This window comes from Phalaenopsis equestris, unplaced genomic scaffold (genome assembly GCF_001263595.1).
Source record: "Phalaenopsis equestris unplaced genomic scaffold, ASM126359v1 Scaffold000203, whole genome shotgun sequence".
Taxonomy (NCBI): Eukaryota; Viridiplantae; Streptophyta; class Magnoliopsida; order Asparagales; family Orchidaceae; genus Phalaenopsis; species Phalaenopsis equestris.
Window position 1 is genome coordinate 1,346,296 of NW_018164645.1, and position 23,810 is coordinate 1,370,105.

The 23,810-nt window shown below is 33.5% G+C and overlaps 1 protein-coding gene across 1 annotated transcript in view; it reads right to left on the reverse strand.

The window, feature by feature from the left end:
- Window positions 1-21,485, reverse strand: part of LOC110022904 (arginine biosynthesis bifunctional protein ArgJ, chloroplastic) — a 42,652-nt gene extending 21,167 nt beyond the window's left edge. Inside the window, exons 1-14 of the mRNA XM_020722057.1 lie at window positions 21,044-21,485; window positions 18,798-18,921; window positions 16,591-16,664; window positions 16,429-16,473; window positions 16,299-16,349; window positions 16,151-16,219; window positions 15,080-15,138; window positions 11,668-11,737; window positions 11,466-11,546; window positions 11,297-11,383; window positions 11,093-11,215; window positions 9,806-9,868; window positions 9,627-9,704; window positions 9,365-9,510 (exon numbers count right to left, since the gene is read on the reverse strand). Coding sequence (XP_020577716.1) covers window positions 9,365-9,510; window positions 9,627-9,704; window positions 9,806-9,868; window positions 11,093-11,215; window positions 11,297-11,383; window positions 11,466-11,546; window positions 11,668-11,737; window positions 15,080-15,138; window positions 16,151-16,219; window positions 16,299-16,349; window positions 16,429-16,473; window positions 16,591-16,664; window positions 18,798-18,921; window positions 21,044-21,271 — 1,298 coding nt within the window. The 5' untranslated portion in view covers window positions 21,272-21,485. The remainder of the gene's footprint in view (window positions 1-9,364; window positions 9,511-9,626; window positions 9,705-9,805; window positions 9,869-11,092; window positions 11,216-11,296; window positions 11,384-11,465; window positions 11,547-11,667; window positions 11,738-15,079; window positions 15,139-16,150; window positions 16,220-16,298; window positions 16,350-16,428; window positions 16,474-16,590; window positions 16,665-18,797; window positions 18,922-21,043) is intronic.
- Window positions 21,486-23,810: the final 2,325 nt, after the last annotated feature.

The following is a 23,810-nucleotide window of genomic DNA, read 5'->3' on the forward strand; positions in this document are numbered from 1 at the left end:
ATATAATTTACTTGAAATAATATAATTTTGATAGCACCTTAAAGAGTGGGTTATGCTCTAACACCTGTCTTAAGTCAGTGGATGATACTTTGCCTCGTAGTTCTTTAGAGACAAACTCGTTCTTAGAAGCACAGATGTCGGACTTGTCTAAAACTGGGTCCAAATCCTAAAACAAATACAACAAAATAAAATTCAGCATCAAACAAAATAAAAGTCAATATTGAAACAAAATTTTGCACCTCATAAATTTTTGCGATTCTCTGCACAAATATTTCAATAAAATTCATCACTGTACGAACTAAGCCCCTATAGTTAATTACATCTTAGACAACCGAAGTCACCTAAGAAAACTCTTGATAATGATCAGAGGTTCATCTTCAAGAATTCAACGTTCAAGTTTACACGATTGTTCATAGGAAAAGTCAAACGGGATAGGTTCAAATAGGAACAGTTATTTCCAGAACCCGAAGGAACGAAAAGTAGGAGATGTTGAAGATACTGAAGAAGAATCAGTGACATCTCAAACTAATCTATAGTTTGGCTTTATATCTTTGAAAGAAAAATTATGTGATATTTCAGTCTTGCGAGTTATTTGGATGTTCGAGACTTTATCCGCACATCATATGCAAATAGTCCGAGAAAATCTGAGGATTTATGCATACTAAACGACGACCTCGGAAGCCTAAAAAGTTTAGGACTTATATCATACAATATAAAAAACGTAGAAAGTCCTCAAAAAAAATGTGAGGATTTACGTTGTACCAAACAAACAACCTCGACGTCCTATAGGTATGTTATTTAAATCTATCGAAGTTTTACATAAGCTCATCCTTCCGTCTTTGGTAGTTGTCTCGACCGTTGTCCGGAGATGAATCGTCAACCGACCACTTCGTCGTCTCGTTCCGAGAAGAGGAGAGAGAGAAGAGAGAATAAAAGATAAAAGAATATCATGCCTCGAACGGTTTATCCTAGGGGATTGCACAAACATACTAAAAAAAGTAGTAACTAAAGCATGAATACAAGTAAATGTATATAGTACAACAAAGAACAAACGAAGAGATTATGCTATAAGATGCGGTAAGAAAATGCATGAGACATGTAGCAATGAAGAAAATGTATGAGACATGTAGCAAAGTACAGTATAGTACAAAATAAAAAGAAATATGCAGAAAATAAAGTACGGAAATTAAATAAATAAAAGCGTACCTGATTAAATTCTGCTAAAGCTCCAAAACATATTACAATTGTATGATATAAATGAGTTAGGTAAACATTTCAGATTATAAAAGAAAAGTTAAATGGAGAGCATATGAAAGTCTCAAGATGGGATATTAGAGCTTAATTTGGGGATAGGCTCAGACTAGACCTCTTTTCTCTTTATCTCGATCCCACCGGCAACTGATATATACAACTGATCCACCGGCAACTGATATATCAAGGTCAACCTATCAACATCAACTAGAGGCCACCAACAAATCACCCCTATAATTAGACATTCTTAAACCCTATTATTTAGTGAATATATGAATAGAGTAGCATCTGAACTCATCAAAGTGCAGTGCACCTATACATGAAGTGTAGTATCTGAACTGGTTAACATACAGTACATGCGTATATGAAATGTAGTATCTGTCGTGCAGGGTGTGGTGGGTGGATATAGTGTCTGTAATATAAAATGTGATATGGTGATACCTAGATCCATCAATTAAAGATGTGTGGTGTATCTGTATGTGATGTGTAAGATGTATTATGTGATATATATGTAGTGATATCAAATGCATGCATGTATTAGTTAGGGTATGATGTCTACAGTGTAATGTCATATCTGTTATTTCGTGATTGTAAAGATTGTTTTTTATTTTTTTTTTTTTTTTTGTAAGTGTGGTATCTGTGGAGTGTTTGTAGTATTTGTTCTTTTGTGGATACCGGATACCAATTCTCGAACCTTTTGAAAAAGGTTAGAGTTGTTTACGATTTAGGGGTGAAAGGGCATCACACTAATTGAATATTGATTTTTTCTTTCAACTATAAGAAGAGCTGATCAATGGTTCTCTTGCATCAATGTCTGTTACCCTTCATCTCGAACTAATAGGCCACCTCAATACTTCATATGCTCATCCGACAAATTTTTTTTATATTTCATATCAAGGAAATGGGAGAAGCAATCATTTAAGCCTTTCTATAACATCTATTTTCCACTTCTAAGTTCAAACTTTAAACCTATACATATGATTATTGCATGCTCAATCAATTTTCGAAGGAGAAATATGTTTTCATTACTCGGAATGCTAAAGCAACTATCCAAAACATCGAATAATCCTAATATATATTCAAATAAGAGTAGTTTTTAAAAAAAACCGAAAATGATTTTTTAATGTATATTCAAATAAAATAACAAGGGGAGCCAGGACTACAGCATCAAAAACTAATTCTCAGAGCCAAAAGATAGCTTTCAATATATGTTCGAATAAGACAGCAAGAGGAAGGCGCAAGAATTGCAGCTCCAAAATTATTATTCCAGAACAAAAATAAATCTTCAAACATGCATTCGAATAGAGGTATCAAGAAGCATAGAAACAGGCCCCAAACAGGTGTTAAAATGATCTCCTATATATGTTCAAATAAGGGAGCAGCAAAGAGAACCAAAACCAAATCCCAAATGCATTTTTCAAACTATAAAAATGACTGTCAGCAAGTATTCGAACAAAGGATAGCAAAAAGCATTAAAAACTGAGCTCCAAGTGTGTATTTTCAAACCATAAAAATGACTGTCAGCAAGTATTCGTATAAAGGACAGCAAGGAGAAACAAAACCAAATCCCAAATGCACTCCAAGTGTGTATTTTCAAACCATAAAAATGACTGTCAGCAAGTATTCGTATAAAGGACAGCAAAAACTGAGCCCCAAGCGTGTATTTTCAAATCATAAAAATGACTTCCAGCAGGTATTTGTATAAGGGTCAGCAAGAAGCATAAAAAAACGAGCCCTAACAGAGAGCAGAAACCAGAACCAACTCTAACAAAGAGCAGGAACCAGAAACCGAACCACAACAGAGAGTAAGAACCGAAACCGAACCCCAACAGAAATCAGAATCAATTCTAGTAAAGAGCAGGGATCGAAACCGAACCACAACAGAGAGTAAGAATGAGAGTAAGAACCGGAATCAAATTCCAGCAAGGAGCATGAATTGAAACCAAACCCAATACAGAGTCCAGGAACTAAAATCAAACCCCAAATAATTGTTCAAAGCTTGTATATAGATCTAAAAAAAAAATGTTTCAAATGGAGTGGCTAGAGGTACAAAATCAGCTCAAAAAAATATCGTTCAAAATCTGCATATAAATCTTCCACAAATATTTCGAATAGGGCAGCTAAAGGCACAAAAACATGGCTCTTAAATGAATTTCAAAGCCAAAATATCCTTCCCCAATTTATTTAAAAAAAAAAGGCAGCAAAGGAAGCTAAGAATTGTATCCCAAAGATATTTCCCAAGCCATAAAAATGATTTCCATCATATATTTGAATAAAGGGCAGCAAAGAGAATCAAAACCCAAATTCCAAATGTATTTCCAAATCATTAAGATGTTCTCAATATTGGAGTTCAAATAAAGAGAATTACAGGAAATGTAATTGAACCTCCATATAAAGGCTAAATCAAATCCAGCAAATGACCTAAAGGAATAGGCCATTACCAAGCTAAAACCAAGCCACCAAATGACTATCTAGATCTTTAAAATTTTTCCAATATTGAAGTTCAAATGAAGGGAGCTATAGGAAACATAATTGAACTTCCACATAAGAGTTAGATCGAATCCAGCAAACAACCAAAAGGAATAGACCACCAACAAGCCAAAACCGAGCCACCAAATGGCTATCCAAGTTATTAAAATTGATCTCAAGCATGTATTTAAACAAGAAACAGCAAAGAGAAACAAAATGAATTCCAAATGCATTTCCAGCAATATTCGAACAAAGGGGGCAGCAAGGAGAATAAAAAACCGAGCCCCAAATGACTATCCAAGTCATAAAAAGTGTTTCCAATGTGAAGTTCAAATAAAGAGAGTTATAGGAAATGTAATTGAACTTCCACATAAGAGCTAGATCAAATCCAGCGAACAACCAAAAGGAATAGGCCACCAACAAGCCAAAACCGAGCCACCAAATGGCTATCCAAGTTACTAAAATTGATCTCAAGCATGTATTTAAACAAGAGACAACAAAGAGAAACAAAATGAATTCCAAATGTATTTCCAGCAATATTCGAACAAAGGGGGCAGCAAGAAGAATAAAAAAGCGAGCCCCAAATGACTATCCAAGTCATTAAAAATGTTTCCAGTATTGATAAGTAAAGGCAGCCATGGTATAGATATTCACGAAGAAACTTAATTTCTTCATCAAAGAGATGATCAAACTGAAGTATCATTTCTATTTGATCTATTCATTTCATAATTCAGAGGAAATTATCACATAAACAACTAATCCAAAGATTAAATAATATTCTAGGAGTAAATGAAACCTGACCTTAACTCCTTGTTAACGCAAGAACGAGAAGAGTAAGAGAATCCTGAAACAGAAACTTCCAACAGAGAAAGAGCTCTCAACACTGTGTTTCTCCAAAATCTCCAAAGAAGAATCACAGCCCAATCTTCCTCAATAACTCGAAAAGAGAGCTGAATTTCTTGCTAGCTCAAGAAAGGAGAGGGTGGGGGAGAAATTGCAACTAAGAACGCTTCCAAACAGAAAAAAAAAACAACACTATATCTTTTTCAGAATTTCAACAAAAGAACCTTGCCGCTCTTCTTTCCCTCCTGAGGTATTTATAGCCATCGAGAGGGCCAGAGCTCACCGGCGGTGAAAAAAAAAGGAGGTGACGAGAAACACCTCGAAGGGCAAAGAAATTCATCAAAATTCAAAATAGGGGTTGTCAGATCCATTCGAGCGGGAAAAACCGTTATAAACGGGCTACCGGAGAAGCTATCGGCGACGAGAGCTCGGAAAGGGAGGAGATAACCGGAAGACCGACAAGGGATCTCCAAGATTCGGTCAAGAGAGGAGGAAAAGGGGCTTCGGCTAGGGCAAAGGGAATAGTACCCGAGGGTTTAGAGAAAAGAAAAAAAAACTTTTCCTTTATAATAATAATATTATTATTATTATTTATTTTTATATATATATTTTTTAAAATTTCAAATTTTATGCGAGCGCGGGACTCCAACAAAATAGGTGTCCTCCCAAGCTAAAATTAATGTTCCGGACGCGATGGCGCAGTCCGTTTCATCATTCAGAATCATCCGGACAAATTCGTCGTCGATCGCGTCAAATTAACTTCGATTCACGCGTGGCACAACAAATGAAATTATTTTGACCCGATCGGAGCCGTTTAATGAGCGAATTGATGACCGATCCTCGCCTAAACGACAACCATAGTCAAACACATCGCTTGCAGTGACAAGTCAAACATCGCATGTGCCACGGTGTCCACCTATGTCTTTCAAATCTCTATAAGAGTCTAATTTGAGCTTTAATATGTCGGCTTTTCAATCGAAACAATTGAATATTGAGGATCTAAAACCGTCCATATGAAACTGCAAAGAGCGAAGAAATGGCTTGAATTTCTAAATGGTGTGGGTCCCAGTCTAGTCCTTTAAGAGAGTCAAAATAGGGAGATCTTAAGGCTAGATCCTGGGATATCTAGGGAAGGGAAAAGAAGACCTCCAAAATGAGGTCAACAATCTCGCCAAGTCTCGACATTGATCTTTCACATAAAAAACAAAATAATATTAAGTGCATTTATCATAAAGTAAGCTTTGAAGGAGATAACATGCTTATATAGGGTCGGAGACCACTAATAGGTATAGTTAATAAACCTGAGATTTTAACTCAATAATCTAGCATTCATAAATTAATTTGCACCTTAAGGGCAGAAAGACGGACCCTTAGTGTGCTAATGTTTCTTCAAAATAATTTTAAATTTCTGAAGGTAAAGAATAGTTGCAGTATTCATTTAAAACACAAGATCTAGAAAAGTTTCATTTGGAATTCTCTTATAGCCATAAAATCCTTATTAAAAATAAGTAATGTGTATGTATTCGTTCATACATTTCACCGTATACAAGTATATGTATTTATATATTTGAAACAAGAGGTGAGTGCTATGGACATAAATCTTCTTTTTATTTTATTTTATTTTTCTCTTCAGGTGGCCGGCCTTGGGTTGGTGGCTGGTAGGCGAAGCAGTCGACCAGCAAGTAAAAGTAAATTTTAGGTGTTGGATATATATAGAAATAAAAGGATTGGGTGATATGCGTAAATTTTTCCTCATTAGAAACGATCGGTCGAAGGCAGATGGATGACTTAAAGTTCATGTTCGGTCGGAAGCAACCCGAGCAACAGTCGGTTGGGGAGTGTTGCCTGCGAGAGAATAGCCTGTTGGAGGATCACAAAATAATTTAGTGATATGTAAGTATATAAATATATAAGAATTGAATAGTCAATAATGAATAGTCCATAAACCAGTGATAAGAGTGGTATGTATGTACATCTTCCTTTTTTAACAGCTTTTGTAGGCGGTCGGTTTGGAAAAAATAAAGCTATAGATTTGGCATCTTTGGATCTTGAATCTCCAAGGTTTTGAAGAAGAGTGGTGTGGTCGGACGGCTTGGCCAATCGGTCCACACGACCATTGTCCAGAGGAAGGTCAGTCGGATGGTTATTGGGCAGAGTGAGGAGGTACCCGGCCGGAGATGTGAAGGTGGCTAGATTTAAATTTTATGTTCTTTGAAGTGGTCTGCCAGAGCATTAGCCAGTCGAAGACAGTCGGCCAGCCAGAGATTGGCAACCGACCGGAGGTAGATGGTCGGTCAACGGGTAGCTTAGGTGTATGAGGGCAAATGAAGAGATCGGCCTCAGAGCCGAGCTTGACAATACGTGTGTGCCTCTCTAAAGGCAGAATGAGAAAACTGAAAATTTTTATATGATGGGAGATAAAGTGGTAGAAGCAAAGAAAACGGAGAGAGTAAGGGGGCAGCGGGGAGACCAACTACGAAGAGCGATCAGAGGGGATTGCCTTGAAAGAAAAGCATCGGTTCGGGGGAGGACAAAGAAGAAACGACGAAGACAAGGGGGGACGGCGTGGAGTGTGACGAGATGGTTAGATGGTTCAAGCGGTGGATGAAGAAGCAGGAGACGTGGGCAAGAATTTTTTTTAAGTCAGATGTGTGGCTTCTGGCTTGCGACAGCAAGAAAAAGTGTTGGGTCAGCCGATAAAGTGATGGTCGATTGGTGGCGTGAGATCCGCTTTCGACAGAGGGCAAAGGTGGGTTGTAAAGACCATCCCCGAGGCAGACGATCAGCATGGAGCGGTTCCTTGCACGACAGCAAAGAGGAAGGTCGGTAGGTAAGGTGGCTAGAGCGATATGACAAGGTGGACGCCTGAATGGTGGCAGCCGACCGACACGACAAGGCGACATGGTTCAACAGGGCATAATCTGAGATTAATTCTGATAGGGGCTAGACAAAATCAAAAAAAGGAATGATAATAAATAGTGTTTTGCATTTTTGTAACCTATTAAAAGAACGTTCGGCCTATAAGGATTTTTTGGGATGGGAGGACGGTCGGTAGAAGAGCGCTTGTGAAGAGTTTGTGAGGTGGAGTCGAAAATCAAGTCATGGATTTTGGCATCGCTATTTATATCAAGCCCATGCAGAGTTTGTGTGATACAATTGGCTATTCGTTCTATACAGCATCAAAGGTGTTGGCATGCTGCTATAATCAAGCGGCGGGTGTTTGGAATGTTGGGGTTATTCTCTACAATCTTCTCAATGGAATGCCGCCATTTTCCCAAGGCATGGAAGTTGAGGCAGGCTCACCGGATGGTTGGGGGAATTAGGTGGCTGATCGGTTCATCCTAACACAGGTGGGTGAGGTGAGGTGAGGTGATCGATCGGGGATGTGGTCGGACAACAAGTAGTGAGGCAGCTAGCGCAGCAAAGGGAATTTGGTGGACTTATGAGGGGGCCAACGTGACATATGGAGTCTAGCGAGCCGGTGAGATAAACGGCTATATCAGAAAAAAGGAGAGCATGCACCTAATTTTTTACAGATCTACATAGTTTCTCGAATGTTGTCGATAGCGAGAGATAAATGGCGAATCTGCTGTTCCGCAGTTCCACTGGTGGGTACTCTTTGCCAGGACGGTTTCTTTGAAGAGTTATTCCTCGATATTCCTTGTCTTTTTGTTGCAGGTACGGTCCATGCTCACCGCACCTAAAATTCAAATATGTCTGATAGACCGTGCACAAGGTATAGAGGCGTTGCAATCTAGAAAAGGAGATTGAGAGGGAGAGAGGGAGGGAGAAAGAGAGAAGAAAAATATTTGTCCCGTCGGGGCGAATGAGGTGTTCCCGGACTCTCAAACCCATTTTATTTCACTTAAATAGTTGGGTTACAAGAGGAGAAGCCGAAAAGCCACTTTACATGAAAGTTCTCTCCTATTTATAGATGATATGACCAATGATAAATTACAATATTACCCTTGCTTTAAAGGGGATTAGTATAGGATATTTTAGTCTTTTGTGTTGGTGTATTCGGTTGGGTACCTCATCGACCGCTGGATCTGTAATTCTGGGGTTTTCCTGTCGAGGGGGAGTCGTCGGGTTCTGATGTCCGGTCATGAGAAAAAGTCCTCAGTTGGGGGAAAAGTCGATCGAGGGTAGACCCGAGATCTATGCAAAACATTTTTTAGTATACATATTCATTTTTTATTTGCTTAACAAAGGCTTTTTTTTTGGAGAATATTTTACATTTTAAAAATAATATTGATATTGGGAAAACATAAGACAACTTGAAATGATTAATGAAAGCTTATGTGATTAAGCATTGTTTTATTATCAATCATGTCATATTTTTCTTTAGAAAGCTTCTTATCATGTCATATCTTATGGATAAAATTAAAATTTTATATTTTATCTTAATAATTTATAAAACATAAAAAATATGTCTATTGCATTTTGTGCCCCAATGCTTACAATTATGACATATCGTTGTTCCCTTATCGTGTCTATATCAATGCTTAATCGGTGCCTACTCAAAATAATATTACAAAAAAAAAGTGATTTGGACATATAAAGTATAGAGAAAAAAATGCACAACAAAGTACCAAGATAAAATTAATGTCACTAAGTATATAAATGAAAACTTGCAAACCAAAGGTAATTTATATAGAAATTGTCAAAAAAACATGCATAAAATAGAGTTGAAGCTACAGAGAATGCTCAAAAAAATGAAGGGAGAAAAATTATAAACAAATCTACCCCAAAATAGTTGGGATAAGACAAATCTAAATAATGATGAAATACACCATCATACCTATCAAAAGGAAGTGGCTGCCCACTGCGCATGAGAGGGATATCTCCCAATGATAAGTGAAGCGCATTAAGGTCAAAATCAATGCCAGCATAGCCAACAGCACATGCTATGCGACCCCAATTAGGATCTCTACCATAGACAGCTGCCTGAAGGAAGAAAAAATTGAGTCCAACAGCAACTTACAATTCAAAATCTAGAATCACAATAAGAAAGCCAAATTAATTAAAGCCAAAAATAAAAACTTTAGTTAAATAGAACATACTTTTACAAGCGAAGAGGATGCCACCGTCCGAGCAATCTTCGCTGCTTCCGCCTCATTATTGGCACCAGAAACAATAACCTGAAGGACATAGAATCATTGTTCATTTATAATCACCACTTTGTTTTCTACACGCATTTAAGACGAGTTAAGCTATAGAACTCCTAAAAGGATGAGAAAACCTCAAGCAAGCAAGTTGCTCCCTCACCATCCCAAGCTATTGATTTTGCAAGGCCTTGCATAACCTGCAAACCAAACAATGATTGACGCATTTTCAAAATGTTACTATGAATGTTTAGAATGTTTACAAACCCAAACTTCATGCATATTTTTCTTAACAAAAAATATCATTTTCTTAAGAGAACATAGAAAAAATTTGATTGTTGAGGTGCCTATGTCGAAAAATAGAATATTTCTTCTTGACATGCAATGTGATGTTGTAAAGTGTTTAAAAGTTGTTATAATGATTCATCATGGCCGTGTCATCTATGATATGGACATCTCAAATTTGGTAGTGTTGAACTTTTATCAAAGAAGGAGATGGTGAGAGGCTTACCTTACATCAATCAAGCGGATCAACTTTGCAATGGATGTTTACTTGGAAAGCAATCTCGCAAAATCTTTCTAAATGAGTCAACTTCAAGAGAAATCAAGCCACTTGAGCTCATACACACTGATTTTTGTGGCCCTATTAAATAAATGTCATTTGCTGAAAGTAAATATTTTATTTTATTTATGGATGTTTTTTCAAGAAAAACATGGGTCAATTTTTTTAAGGAGAAATCAGAGGTTTCTGAAAAATTTAGAAAATTTAAAGCTATTATTGAGAATGAAAGTGGTCTTAACATCAAGACAATTAAATCTAATTGTGTAGGAGAATTCACATCCAATGAATATCAAATGAATTATGAAGACCATGGAATTCATCTTCCTTTAACAGTGTCAAGATCCCTCCAACAAAATGGAGTTGTAGAACAAAAGAATAGAACATCTTCATATGTTACATTGTTTATTATATATACAAATATGATTTGTTTCATTGTGTCATGATTGTGTTATAGTTGTGTTATAGATGTGTTATGGTTGTGTTATTATTGTGTTTTGATTGTGTTATTATTGTATTATGTTATTATAGTTGTGTTATAGATGTATTATTGTGTTATATTTGTTGTGTTATGATTGTGTTATGGTGTGTTATGTTGTGTCAAAAATAGAAACTATGAATTCAAGTTGGTTGAAACTTCTATTTAGTTACAACCATAGCACTCAAAAATATCACATAAAAAATTGCACTATTACCACTTCTTAAAAGTGAAAAACATCTTCATGCATAGGTTTAAAACATCATAGTGTTGTCTATGTAAATATGAAAGTTAGGTGTGAGATATGTAAATACATAAGAATTCTGTGTTAAGTATGTAAATTTCCCTAGATTTTATTCGCAAAGCATAATATGTGGGTGAACTTACGACATCAAGGCACGCTTGAAGTTGACATCCCTCTATGCTATTAGCTGATGAAATCTTGTCTGGAACTGCTAATCCACTGGCCATAGCGATGATACAATCATTCGTACTCGTATCTCCATCTACCTTCAATAAAACAATGACATATCAGCAAAGTCATATATAAATAACCACATCATTGCATGAATCAAGGAAAAATTTACTCACACTGATCTGGTTGAAACTTCTATTTACTGCTATTCGGACCATCTCTCTCCAAATATCACTGGTAACCAGGGCATCAGTGGTTACAACCTGTGGAATTAGTATAATCCTATGAGTTCCTTTCAAAAGACTCGAAGCTATCACACAAAGAAGATTAGATAATAGAATTTACACCGAGCATAGTTGCCATGTTGGGGTGAATCATTCCTGAACCTTTGGCCATTCCACCAACTTTTACAAGAGCTCCTCCAACCTTAATATTTGAAAACATCAAAATTAGAAAAATAGACCCCACAACAGGACTTAATAGTTTCAAGATTTCATAAATCAAATAAAAAAAGAGAAGATAACCCGATAATGGAAAATAAGTTAACCTCAGCCTCTATAGCAACACTTTTGCTGACAAGATCGGTGGTGGTAATACCAACAGCTGCAGCATCTGCCCTGCAAAGGCATGCGAGCCATTACAGACACATAAAACTCAAGTTAGAGAAAAATTCAATCTAATTTACATGTTTCTAAAATTTCCCTAGAGTTGGACAGGATATCTTCTTTAAAGAAGTCATAATTTTGACTAGTTAATATTTTTTAAAAAACTATTGTTATTAACATGTTTATTCTCAATCCTTCTCTTGGCAGCATTTTAATAGCATATAAAAGTTACCACAAGCACATCTTGTCCATATCACTATCAGTGGGTTGATTTATGAATCTACATTTTATTTTTATTTTGTTGAGAGTTATCCAAGATATTAAACCTATTCTTCACAATCATTTTAAAAGCTTCCATCCATAATGCTAGAGGCCAAAAAAATTTCCTTAATCTTCAATAGCTAAATTAATCTACCATCTAAAGGATGCATTTTTCAGCCTTCATTGCATATGTTCAAACCAAATAAATTTATTTTAAATAGCTTTATCTACAACAAATGTCACTTCAACCACTCGTGGAAAATAAATTATTTATTAATTTAACATCTTAATTTTCCTACATATTCATCTTGACAGTCTCATTTCAATTACATTTAACTTATCGATTCGTAATTATTTACTGTCAAACATGCGAATCCATACAAAATCAATAGCCTAATTATTGTTTTATAAAACTGGTCTTTTGAGTCCCCATTATATTATTTTTTTGTTATAATATTTGTAAATCATACCTCCATTTTAACATCATACCATTAATGCTAAAAATTATATCCTCGATTGTATGTCATTCTTCAATATCAAGTTTTCATATATTCTAATAATGTTAATTAATAACTATTGATATCGAACTCACTAGATTGCATATCATCTATTCACTCTTTATTCTATTAATTCTAAGATCATTATCTTCTAAATATTTTCTTCATTGTTCTAATTTTTCACTTATTCTAGCAAATATTTCACTGCTTGAAATAATATTATATAAACAATTATAAACCAAAGCACCTCATTTTGAATATCATTTGTAAGAATCTCCGATTGCAAATTGAAAATCTTAATCACTCAATAACTACTTTTATTATTAAACATTATTCCATCATGCATATCTTTAATATCTTCAATATACCTTTGAAGCACCTTGTAAGCATAATGCACATTAAATCACATCCCATTATAATCAACCATATCTTTCTCGATATCAATAAAAAATATATAATGAACATTATATAATATCTATACTTTCCAAATAATTATAATAAAAAATTTCATAGTAGATCTTCTTAGCATAAAACGATTTTAATTCATTTATAATTAGCAAAACCATGAGCATCTCAGATATCCTTAAGTATTGGTACCAAAACAGTCTTCTTCAATTATCTGGCATTCTTTAAGCATTCAAATTGCAATGAAAAAATTTGTTGAACCAAGCTACTACAATATGTTCACGACTCCTCAAAGTTCAATCATATCTACTAAAACTAAAACTTTACCTTTTTGCATCTTCTTTGGTCCTAACTTCACTTGATTTCTTTTAAGCAATATATAAAATGTCACATTATTTTGCTCATAATATTCTTCCAAAATAACATATTCCTTAAAACCCTCTTAATAATTTTCTCGTCATTGATCGAAATATTAGTGATGGCATTTTTAATGTTTTTAACTTGATCAAAACATCTATATCTCTTATATCTTGTCTATTTTATATATCTAATTTTCTTGCTCCTTGGTACCGAGATTATCATACAAATCAACAAAAACTATAGTGTATCCTTTGCTTGTGATCCTCTTTGCAAAACCTATAACATTTTTTTAATCATTGTAAGTCTATTTAATATTCGACACCCTTTAAAAGTATATATCATTTTACTTAATAAAGCTTGTGAACCTCATCCCACTAACCAATCCCCTTTCAAATGTACAATATGCTTCTAATCTACCATCAAGTATCCTTACTGATATACGATTAGTTATTAAACTCGCTTTAAATTCTGTCACAATCTTATTAATGGAACTAGTCATCTTATATTAGATTTTGCCTCTCTTAACTTATCTCGAAAGATGAAAATTTTCTTATTTTTCACCTTATCCTAAAATAACTATTTATTTTGATTCAATCATAACAACCAAACTATGTTGGGCAGCCAAAACTTTCTCTTGGAATCACATTACAATCTTTGAAAAAAAAAATTATAACTTCTTGCAAGTGAAAAATAAGTACATTTATCATTTGGTAGCTCCAGTTTTAACGTAATGAGCACTTCCTATTCCTTGAAGAATGTATTCGTAATGAAAAGATAATAGCTTAGTAAATAGGGTTGTCAGAAAAGTTAGTTGTGTTCGCCAGGCTAAGTTACTTGTATTTGATTCGTTCCTTAAGCAGCCAAGCAGAACACTAACAATTTTATTTAATTTGATTTATAAATAAGCCGAACAATAATAGACTTTTGTTTGATCATGTTCCGCTTATTTTGGCCCAATTTAATTCAATAATTAAATATATATTATTATAAACATTTTATATTAATTTTTTTTACAGTATTTAAAAAAAAAAAAAAAATTTTAAATCATTCAAGTTAAATTTAAGCCTGGCCAAGCTTGAAAATGAACAAAATATTTGATTTGAGCCAAACATGAACCTTTAATTGACATTAAACTTTGACTATGAGCCAATTTTTTATTAAAAAAATTTTAACAAGTTGAAATGACAAGCATTGGGATCGCTCAAGCTCAGCTATTACACTTCTATCTCCCAATATAATTTAAGAATGATAGACAGAAAACAAATCAATAAATTCATTATCAATGTTTACATTAAAGGCAATAACCATATTAAAGACTCAATTCACCTCAACAATATTACTTTTCAACCATCACAACCCAATTCCTACATTTAATATTTTAACCCTGTACATGTTCTTTATATTTAAAACCTACGGCAATATTCTTCGATTTCACCCTTTTTATTTTATGCTTGTAAACAAGTATTATCTGTTATTCTAATCATCATGTCTACCAATTCTCCTGCACCAATTCAAATCCCTGAAATTCCACTAACTAAACATAACTTTAATTTTAAATCTCGTCAATCCTTCCTTAAGCCTCTTCCACCACAATCAAATCAAGTTAGAGTGTATAACTTGTGGATAACATCCAAATCAATTTTTTTTATCTTCTAACGCAAGCATGTATAATCATTTATATTAAAAAAATTAAAAGAAAATTTGAGTTGCGAATGACCCTAATGAAGGCATGCAGCCAACAAAGTTGCAACATAAATGTTGAAAGATGCAGAAGGTAATGATTAAAACAATCCAATCCAACGGTAACAGAATTTATGTTTGGGAACAATACCCTTCAACTGTTGCTGATAGGGAATTAACCAATCTGGGAAGTGAACTTAGAAGAGCTTCCTGCATACAGATAATCAATACCTACTTAGCTAAAAAAAGGAAGTTCATGATGAGAGTGCCTAATTTAATTGAGGTGCAATTCAATTTGCAATCCTCAGTCAAATTCTTAAATAATCTGGAAATTGTTCAAGTAAAAAGAGGAGTTAGACTATTATCCATTTAGAAGGATAAACACTATTAGAGCTGTAAATGAACCAATGCATTTGACGAACAACTCAAACTTGACTCGATTAATACTGAATCATATTTGTTCAAATTAATAAATAAACAAATTTGAACATTTTTTTTAAAACTCGAACTAAAATGAACTAAATTTGAACATAGTTCAACTCCATTATTAATGTTCATGAAAAAACTCATTTGTAGCACAACAAATAACTTGTTAAATGTTCTATACTTATATGATATATTATTAAATATAACTTGATTGATTATAATTTATTGATTAAATTTTTAATAATAAAATATTTTAATTTAATATCAATATGTACATAAATTTAATATAATTTCTTCATTTATTTATTTCAATGAACTAGTTTATTGGTATTTATTTATATTATTTGATGGCAAAAAAGAAGTTAATCATGATTTATATATTATTTTATTTATTTGGTATTATATTCTAATTTAAAATTTATCAAAATTTTCTTTTATTTAGATTTATAAAATTATTTTGTTAATAACTTCATATAAAAAAATCAAATACTCATTTGATTTCAAATTTTAGATGAAGACTTAAGTACTAATTTGAATTTTTTGCTTTCTTCAATTAATATAAACAAGTCAAGTACAAATCAAATATGATTTTTAAAATATTTAAGCAAACCAAGTATGAGCATGTATGTGAAAGCTCAGCTCAAGCTCAAACTGAACATGAACCAAGCCAACTTCAATCCATGACATACTAGACTCGACTCAACTTGATTACAGCCCTATACACAATACCTACATTTAAACATATATGCATGCATGCAAACACATAAATAGTGCAATCATGTACTGTTCTTCACACCTTTTTAATCCTTTGACCAATCACACCAGTTGATTGAATCATTACATCTTCTTGTCTCAGTTGAAGAAGCTGCAGGGCAAATACAAATTTCAAAGATCGAAATTGCGGTGAGAAACTTAGGCAAAATGAACAATCTGAAACCAGAAACCTGGGCAACAGAATGAGCGCATTCTACTGCATCTTCATAACCTGGATCGCCCTGTATAATCATTCAAATCTGTTAGAACTGATAGCCATCATCAATATCAAACCAATTAACAATGAAAAAATAAGCATACGGTAGCAGCATTTGCTTGACCAGCATTAATCAATACTGCACGTGCCTGCCAAATTTAAAGCAGAAAAACAAGCATTTTAATTTTAATTGTAATTTGTAAAGGCGTGCATAGCACTTAAAATCATGTATAGCAAGAAGCCAAAAAAAGAAGGAATTTTCATACTGTATTTGAAAGCTTTAGCACATTTCTGCAGTATTTAATCGGAGCAGCTGCAACAATGTTGGTCGTGAACACCCCTGACAACATTAATTAAATATTCACCACCATATTTCTAAATTTTAGAGTGTTTTGATCTTTGAAGAATCATCGACTCATATAAGTAAACAATTTTAGAATCGACAAAAATCATAATGAATAGCTCATTACATCATATAATTGTACGTAGGTTCAAATTAGAAGTACAAAATTTCAACTTTGGGTTTGTTTATGATAGCTTTCTTACTGTGTTGTTTTTCAACCGCCACCATAACTGTCTATTTCTTTGATAAGAATTTTCTTTTTACAACCAAATAACTCGAATGTGGTAATTTTAAAAAAATATTTGTCTTAACTTTTTTTTATTAAAAAAACTACATATTTATAATATCCGCAATAATTTTCAAAAAAGTTATTTTTTCCATAATAGCTTTACAACTACATTTACATAAAATTGCAAACCCCCCAAACAGATCATAAAAATTTATCTGTTGTTTTACATGAAATCAAAACAGCGCATAAATTTAATCAAACAACAATCTAATAATTATCTAACATAAATCTTGCATAAAGAATCGGGATCATATAAAAATGACATGTTCAGTCATAAATTGGCACCAAATTTAAGAAAATGCATTGCCAAGGATTTGATAAGAATTAGCCATGCAAACAATCTGGACACTAAATTAGAGAACTAAAATTGAGCAAAGGAATAAAGTCAACAAGTAACAATCCAAACCCAATTTTGATGTAAGGACATAACCTCCCTGAAAAATCTGCAATATCCAATTACACTAAACTATAAAGAATCGCATCCAAACAATAATATAGAGTGGAAGCTAAGAATAACTAAAATAAAATTAGCAAATATAATGTCATTTAAATGTTACAAGCGCATCTATTTGTAATTATAAATCCACCAAAAAACAGTAAATAAGTAGATAATTACAAGTATAAACGTAAAGAATGGGCTTAAATCCTTAAATCAAAAAAGACACTAAAGAGCTAAATTAGACGATCTTGAAAACTACGAAACAAATGAAACTACGTGGAGCCAAAGATCGCAAGTAAGCCATATAAGTAGGAATTATTGTATAACATATAGATACAAAGGAATGTCGCAATGATTTGGAGATCAAATCATCAAATGGATTGTTAATCTAATCATCTCAAAGAAGCCCATAAAACTAAGCTATCCTCACTATTTGGATTATCAAATCGTGTAAATATCAAAGAAATTGTGATCACCAAGGTTTTAATTCTGCAATTCTCTTGATGGAAAATGTCTAAAGAGATGTTTATCATATCACACTATTGGGATTGAAGAGAATATCGCTAAAAATATATAGGCGCAATCAAATAGTCGATCAGACATCATACGAGGGAAATCAAGATTCCAAGAGGAGGACACCAGATTAAATATGAGACTACAATAAAATAAGATGAAATTGAATTTTTTATTTTGTTTAAATAAATATGTATTTAAATTTACCTTCAAATTAGGAAAATTTATATAAGAATTAATGTTTAATTTGAACTTACCTAGTTGGTTATTTTTTTTATATGGTTTTCCATTCTTTGTGGATTTTATTCAAGAGGCATATCAAAACAATCATTGTCAAAATGACCAATTTATAAGCTTGAAATTCTGCACAAATCAATCATAAATTCTCTCCCAAAACCTTTATGTCCCTCTCTTTACTCTCCTTATCATTGACACTTTAATTGTAACAAAATATCCCAGCTTTGAGTAGTTGTAAAACAGAGTTGGATACTATAGTACGAGTCAAAAAACCATTTGTTGCTAATAAAATTGAAAGTTAGAAAAACGATAAACTAGATTGACCATTTCAGCAACAAAGCCACAAAAATAACAAGGTCAACTTGTTTTCCAGTGGTTGATAAGTCCAAATTGTTGCCTACAGCCATTGCAAGGAAAAACCTGAGAGAATAAATAGTCTGCAGCATGACCAGTTATTGTCTTGTTGTTGTCATGTGCCAAACAAATAAAGAAAAGCTTTAGCATTCGTCACATTGAGGAAAAAGATCAAATAAAGAAAATAAGGCATAAAAAAAGAGTAGAATGAAACGAGCTTTATTAACTCAATTCTCTTCAAAGAAGTTGCAACACATGGGTTGGAAATAACCAAAGCACCAAAAGAGTGTATTGTCACCTGCTACAGCGGCATCAACATCGCAAGTTACGAGAGCCAAATCAGGCTTCTCTCCTTTTGCACGTAAACCGCCATAGAGTCCTGCAGCTTTGAATCCTTTCGCAGCAGTAACACCGCCAGGAATCTTATGACATAAATAAAATAAACTTATCAAAACACCCAATATAGTCAATGAGTAGTATGAAATGCAATGCAGGTTGGCAGATATATCATTCCAAGAAGAGCATGCACAGCAGTACTGTTAGTAGAATGAAAGATAGTGAATTCTCTCCATGATAGGATTAACACAGACATTACAGTTTTTTTTTTTTCAAATGTTCAAACATAATGCTTAGTTGTCATTTAATTTGCTCTGACAATTTTAATTCCTTTTTAGAAAGTTTCCATAATAAATCCAATCATACATCAAAAGTTGCTATAAAATCAGTGCATGGTTGAGCTTTTAGCTTTTGTGTCTTTCATGAATAAAACCTTCTAAATGGCAACATCAAACTTCTGTATTATTCTTCCTTAAATCCTAATTCCAACTATATTCATATAACTTTAAAATGCTATAAACCCGCAGATACTGAAAATCACTTGTACCAAATACACAACCTACAGAATGATGAGCCCTTCTTCATAAGAATAGCATGCCCAGGCATGGTAAGATCGATTTTTTTATGGCCATTTGTTCTAATGTGCACCTTTTTTATCCATATTAGCCAAAACCATCACTTATGCTTCTTTCATTAGATATTCAATGTAATCCTAAATAGGTTGTGAATTAGCTTGTACAACAACAACAAAGCCTTAATCCCACTATGTGGGGTCGGCTATATGAATCTTTTTTTCTCCATTGTACCCTATTTAGTGTCATATTTTCATTTAGTTTTAATAAATGAAGATCATTTTTTATACAATAAGCCCAAGTCTTCCTAGGTCTACCTCTGTCTTTCTTAACATAAATTGAATCAAAAACATCAACTCTCCTAATCGGATTGTCAGATGGTCAACATATAATGAGACCAAACCATCTAATACGACTCTCTCTAATTTTGTCCGTCACTGGAGCTACACCAAACCTATCACGGATATGTTCATTTTGCATTTTGTCTCTAAGTGCAAAGCCACTCATCCACCTAATTATTCTCATCTCAGCCACACTTAACTTAGTTTTATGCTTCTCTTTTAAATGCCAATATTCAGCGCCATAGAGCATTGTAGGTCTCACAACCATCTTAGAAAATTTTTCTTTCAATCTAAGTGGTACTTTTCTATCACATAAAAGGCCCGAAGCATTCCTCCACTTCAACCAACTAACTTGAATTCTACTATTAACATCCCTATCTATATTACCATCGTTTTGAACAACAGACCCAAGATATCTAAATCGTTCACACTTTTTAATAATTTGATCACCCAAATTTACACTTCTGTCACTAGAGCTACTACTACTAAAATTACATTCCATGTATTCAGTTTTAGTTCTACTCAAATGAAGGTCTTTAGACTCCAATGTCAACCTCCATAATTCAAGTTTTTTCTTAGCTTTTTCTCTCGTCTTATCCATGAGAAGGATATCATCGGCAAAAAACATACACCAAGGTACATTCTCCTATAAATGTCTAGTAAGACCATTCATAAGTAAAGCAAAAAGATATGGGCTTAAAGAAAAAAGATCTGTAAATTAGCATGTAATTGTTCAAAAATTAGATCAACTTTTGTCTTAGATCAAAGTCAACGAGCAAACTAACAAATCAAGCTCGGTTCAAATTGAGCTTGAACTAAGTCAACCCTTTCATATTAAAAACTAAATTTTTGTACGTAGAAATTTATATACGCATAGAATTATGAATGTATTCACATTTGAACAAAAGTATGTAGTACGTACGCATCTAAGCATTTCAATGTGTAACTTTGTACATGTATGAGTGTGTGTGAACTTAACTAAAAACTTGTCTTAGGATATCAAAAAGTAATCAAGTTCCAATCGATTTTTTGCTAAAATAGAACTTGGATCAAAAGTAACAGGACATGCTTAGCTTGAATCAAAATTGGACCTAGCAAACAAGCAACTATACTTGGCTCAGCTCGTGATTATATCAAATGACTTCTAGGAGATCTCAAGTTGGGAAACTAACGCAAGATTGGATCTTTAACCACCCTGCTCCTAAAGACATGCATTTATGCGAATAAAAGAACCTGCTTTTAGCAAAACAAATCATAAAATGACAAATTAAATAAACAAAAAAAATGAATTTTGCCTGTTTCCAGGGTCCTTCAGGAATAACTATAGGAGCGGCAGGAATGTAGATGGAACTAGTTCCCACATCCAAGCAAACGATGGATGAAACCCTTTTCCCCCGCTGGTAAGACCCATCACAGCTCCGAAACTGGAGAACACCACATTTATGCAAAGAAACCCCCTTTTCCCACATCCAATCCTTTTCCTTAATGCCGAGGGAGATAGGGTGGTTCAGTGACAAAGCCATTGCAGAAGAAATCGAAGAAATTATTTGGAGATAGGGAGAAGAAGCCGGGAGTAATAATCTCTTCCCAAGCAAAAAATACAGCAGCCCGCGCACGAGAGAGTGAGAGAAATAGGTAGACTGACAGACTAGCAGTGGATGGAGATTTTCAGGCTTCAGAACCCACCTCCGCAGCGGCGAACCTATCGAATCCCTGGCGCAAGCTTAGGTTTTAAACTAAGTTTTTATGTGCATGGTGCGCGAGTATATTAGTAAATTTATCTATAATTTTAAAAATTATATATTCTTAGTTAATTTGCAGAAAAAACAAATAAGGAATTAAAAGAATTTGCCTTAAAAGTCATAAATATTAAAAATTATGCCTTTGGCCCTTTATTGTTTAAAATAAAATGAATTCAGCATAAAGCCTAACAACAAAAATTATGCCTTTATTTTGTTAGTTATTTATTGTTTGTAAGATATTGAGGAGTTTAAGTTTTTTTTGTATTTGATTGCTTGCAAATATTCATAGAAATTGGGGCGACAATGATAAGGAGTTTCATTAATGATTGCGGGTAGTTAGTGTGAATGATAGAGAATAGTCAAAATAACTAACGAAAGATGAAGGTGAGAGTTGAGGATAATGATAATTAGAAAGGATATTGAGTGATGAAAGTTAACAACGGCGGTATAGAACTATCAATGAAGGAGGTGATGGCAGAGAACCATTGTGGGTGATGGGGAGTAAGGATAATGATAATAGTCTTGCCTCACAAAAGCATTGTATTTGGATTTTGTTTAAATTAATCAAATTTTAAAGCCGTTAAAAATGAAACCCAATGAGAATTTCAAATATATTGAAATTTTTTTGCCACTTAAACTTTTTTACGGATAATACTAAAAATTAAAAAATTTTGGCATTTCATTTGTATTACGTTGGGAATTGCAGCCAAATAGCCACTTTGTGAGTTTAAAAAACTCTTAATGATAAACCATTATTTAGGGTTTTTTAGATTTTCTTTTTATTATTTTACTTTTGGACTATTAAAATACTTTTATTTGACTATTATTTTCTTGCTTATAAAAAATCTCGGAGATGAAAATGTTTATCACAACGTGACTTGGTATTAGTATGTGTGGTACAACAACAACAACAAGCCTCTATTCCACTAAGTGGGGTCAGTTATATGAATCATTTTTCTCCATTATGTCCTATTTAGTGTCATAGTTTCATTTAATTCTAACAAATTAAGATCATTTTTATAGAATATGTTCGAGTCTTTTAGGTACACCTCTGCCTTTCTTAACATAAGTCAAATCTAAAACATCAACTCTCCTAACTGGATCATGAGATAGTCGACGTTTAATTTGACCAAATCAACTAAGTTGAATCTATCTAATTTTGTCTGCCACTGGAGCTACACCAAACGTATCACAAATAAATTAATTTCGCATTTTGTATTTAATTGTAAAGTTACTCATCGACCTAAGCATTCTCATCTCCAAAACACTTAACTTAGTTTTATGCTTCTATTTTAAAGGCCAACATTCAGCGCATTAGAGCATTGCAGGTCTCACCACCATCTATAAAAGGTTTCCTTTCAATCCATGTTATACTTCTATATCACACAATAGGCCCAAAACATTCCTCCACATCAACCAACCAACTTGAATTATATTAATAACATCCACATTTATATCATCATCACTTTGAACAATAAACCTGATATATCTAAAGAGTTCACTAGAGCTACTACCATTAAAATTACATTCAATGTAGTTAGTTTCAGTTCTACTCAAACAAAGGTCTTTATACTCCAATATATGCCTCCATAATTTAAGTTTTTTCTAAGCTTTTTCTTTAGTCATATCCACGAGAAGGAAATCATCGACTAAAAGCATACACCAAGGTACGCTCTCTTCTAAATGTCCAATAAGAGCATCCCATCCATGCCAATAAGAGCATCCATGACTAAAGCAAAAAGATATGGGCTTAAAATCGATCCCCGATGTAATCCAACTGAAATAGGAAAATATTCGGTCAATCCTCATTCTGTTCATACACAAGTAACAACTCTAGTGTACATATCTTTAAGAAATCGCTTTAGTATACATATCTTTAGTGACTTAAATATAAGACAACACCTTTCTTCTCTGGAACACTCCAAAGGATATCTCTTGAAACCTTATCACAATATTTTTCTAAATCAATAAAAATCATATGTAAATCCTTCTTATTCTCTCCAAACTTCTACATTAAACCTCTCAATAAATGTATAGCTTCAATAGGAGGCCTACCCGACATAAATCCAAATTGATTATGAAAAATCTTTGCAATACGTCTACCTACATGCAATTTCCATCTCCCATAATTTTAAAGTATGAGACATCAACTTAATTTCTTTATACTTTTAAAGAATTAGTGTGTGGTGCTTAGAAGATAATTTTTATGAGTTCACCACCTGCAAATATATTGCCAATTTTACACTCATCACAAATATTTAGGTTAATTAGATACCTCCTCAATTTGAATCGATACTCTAATTTGATTGAGATCAAATTC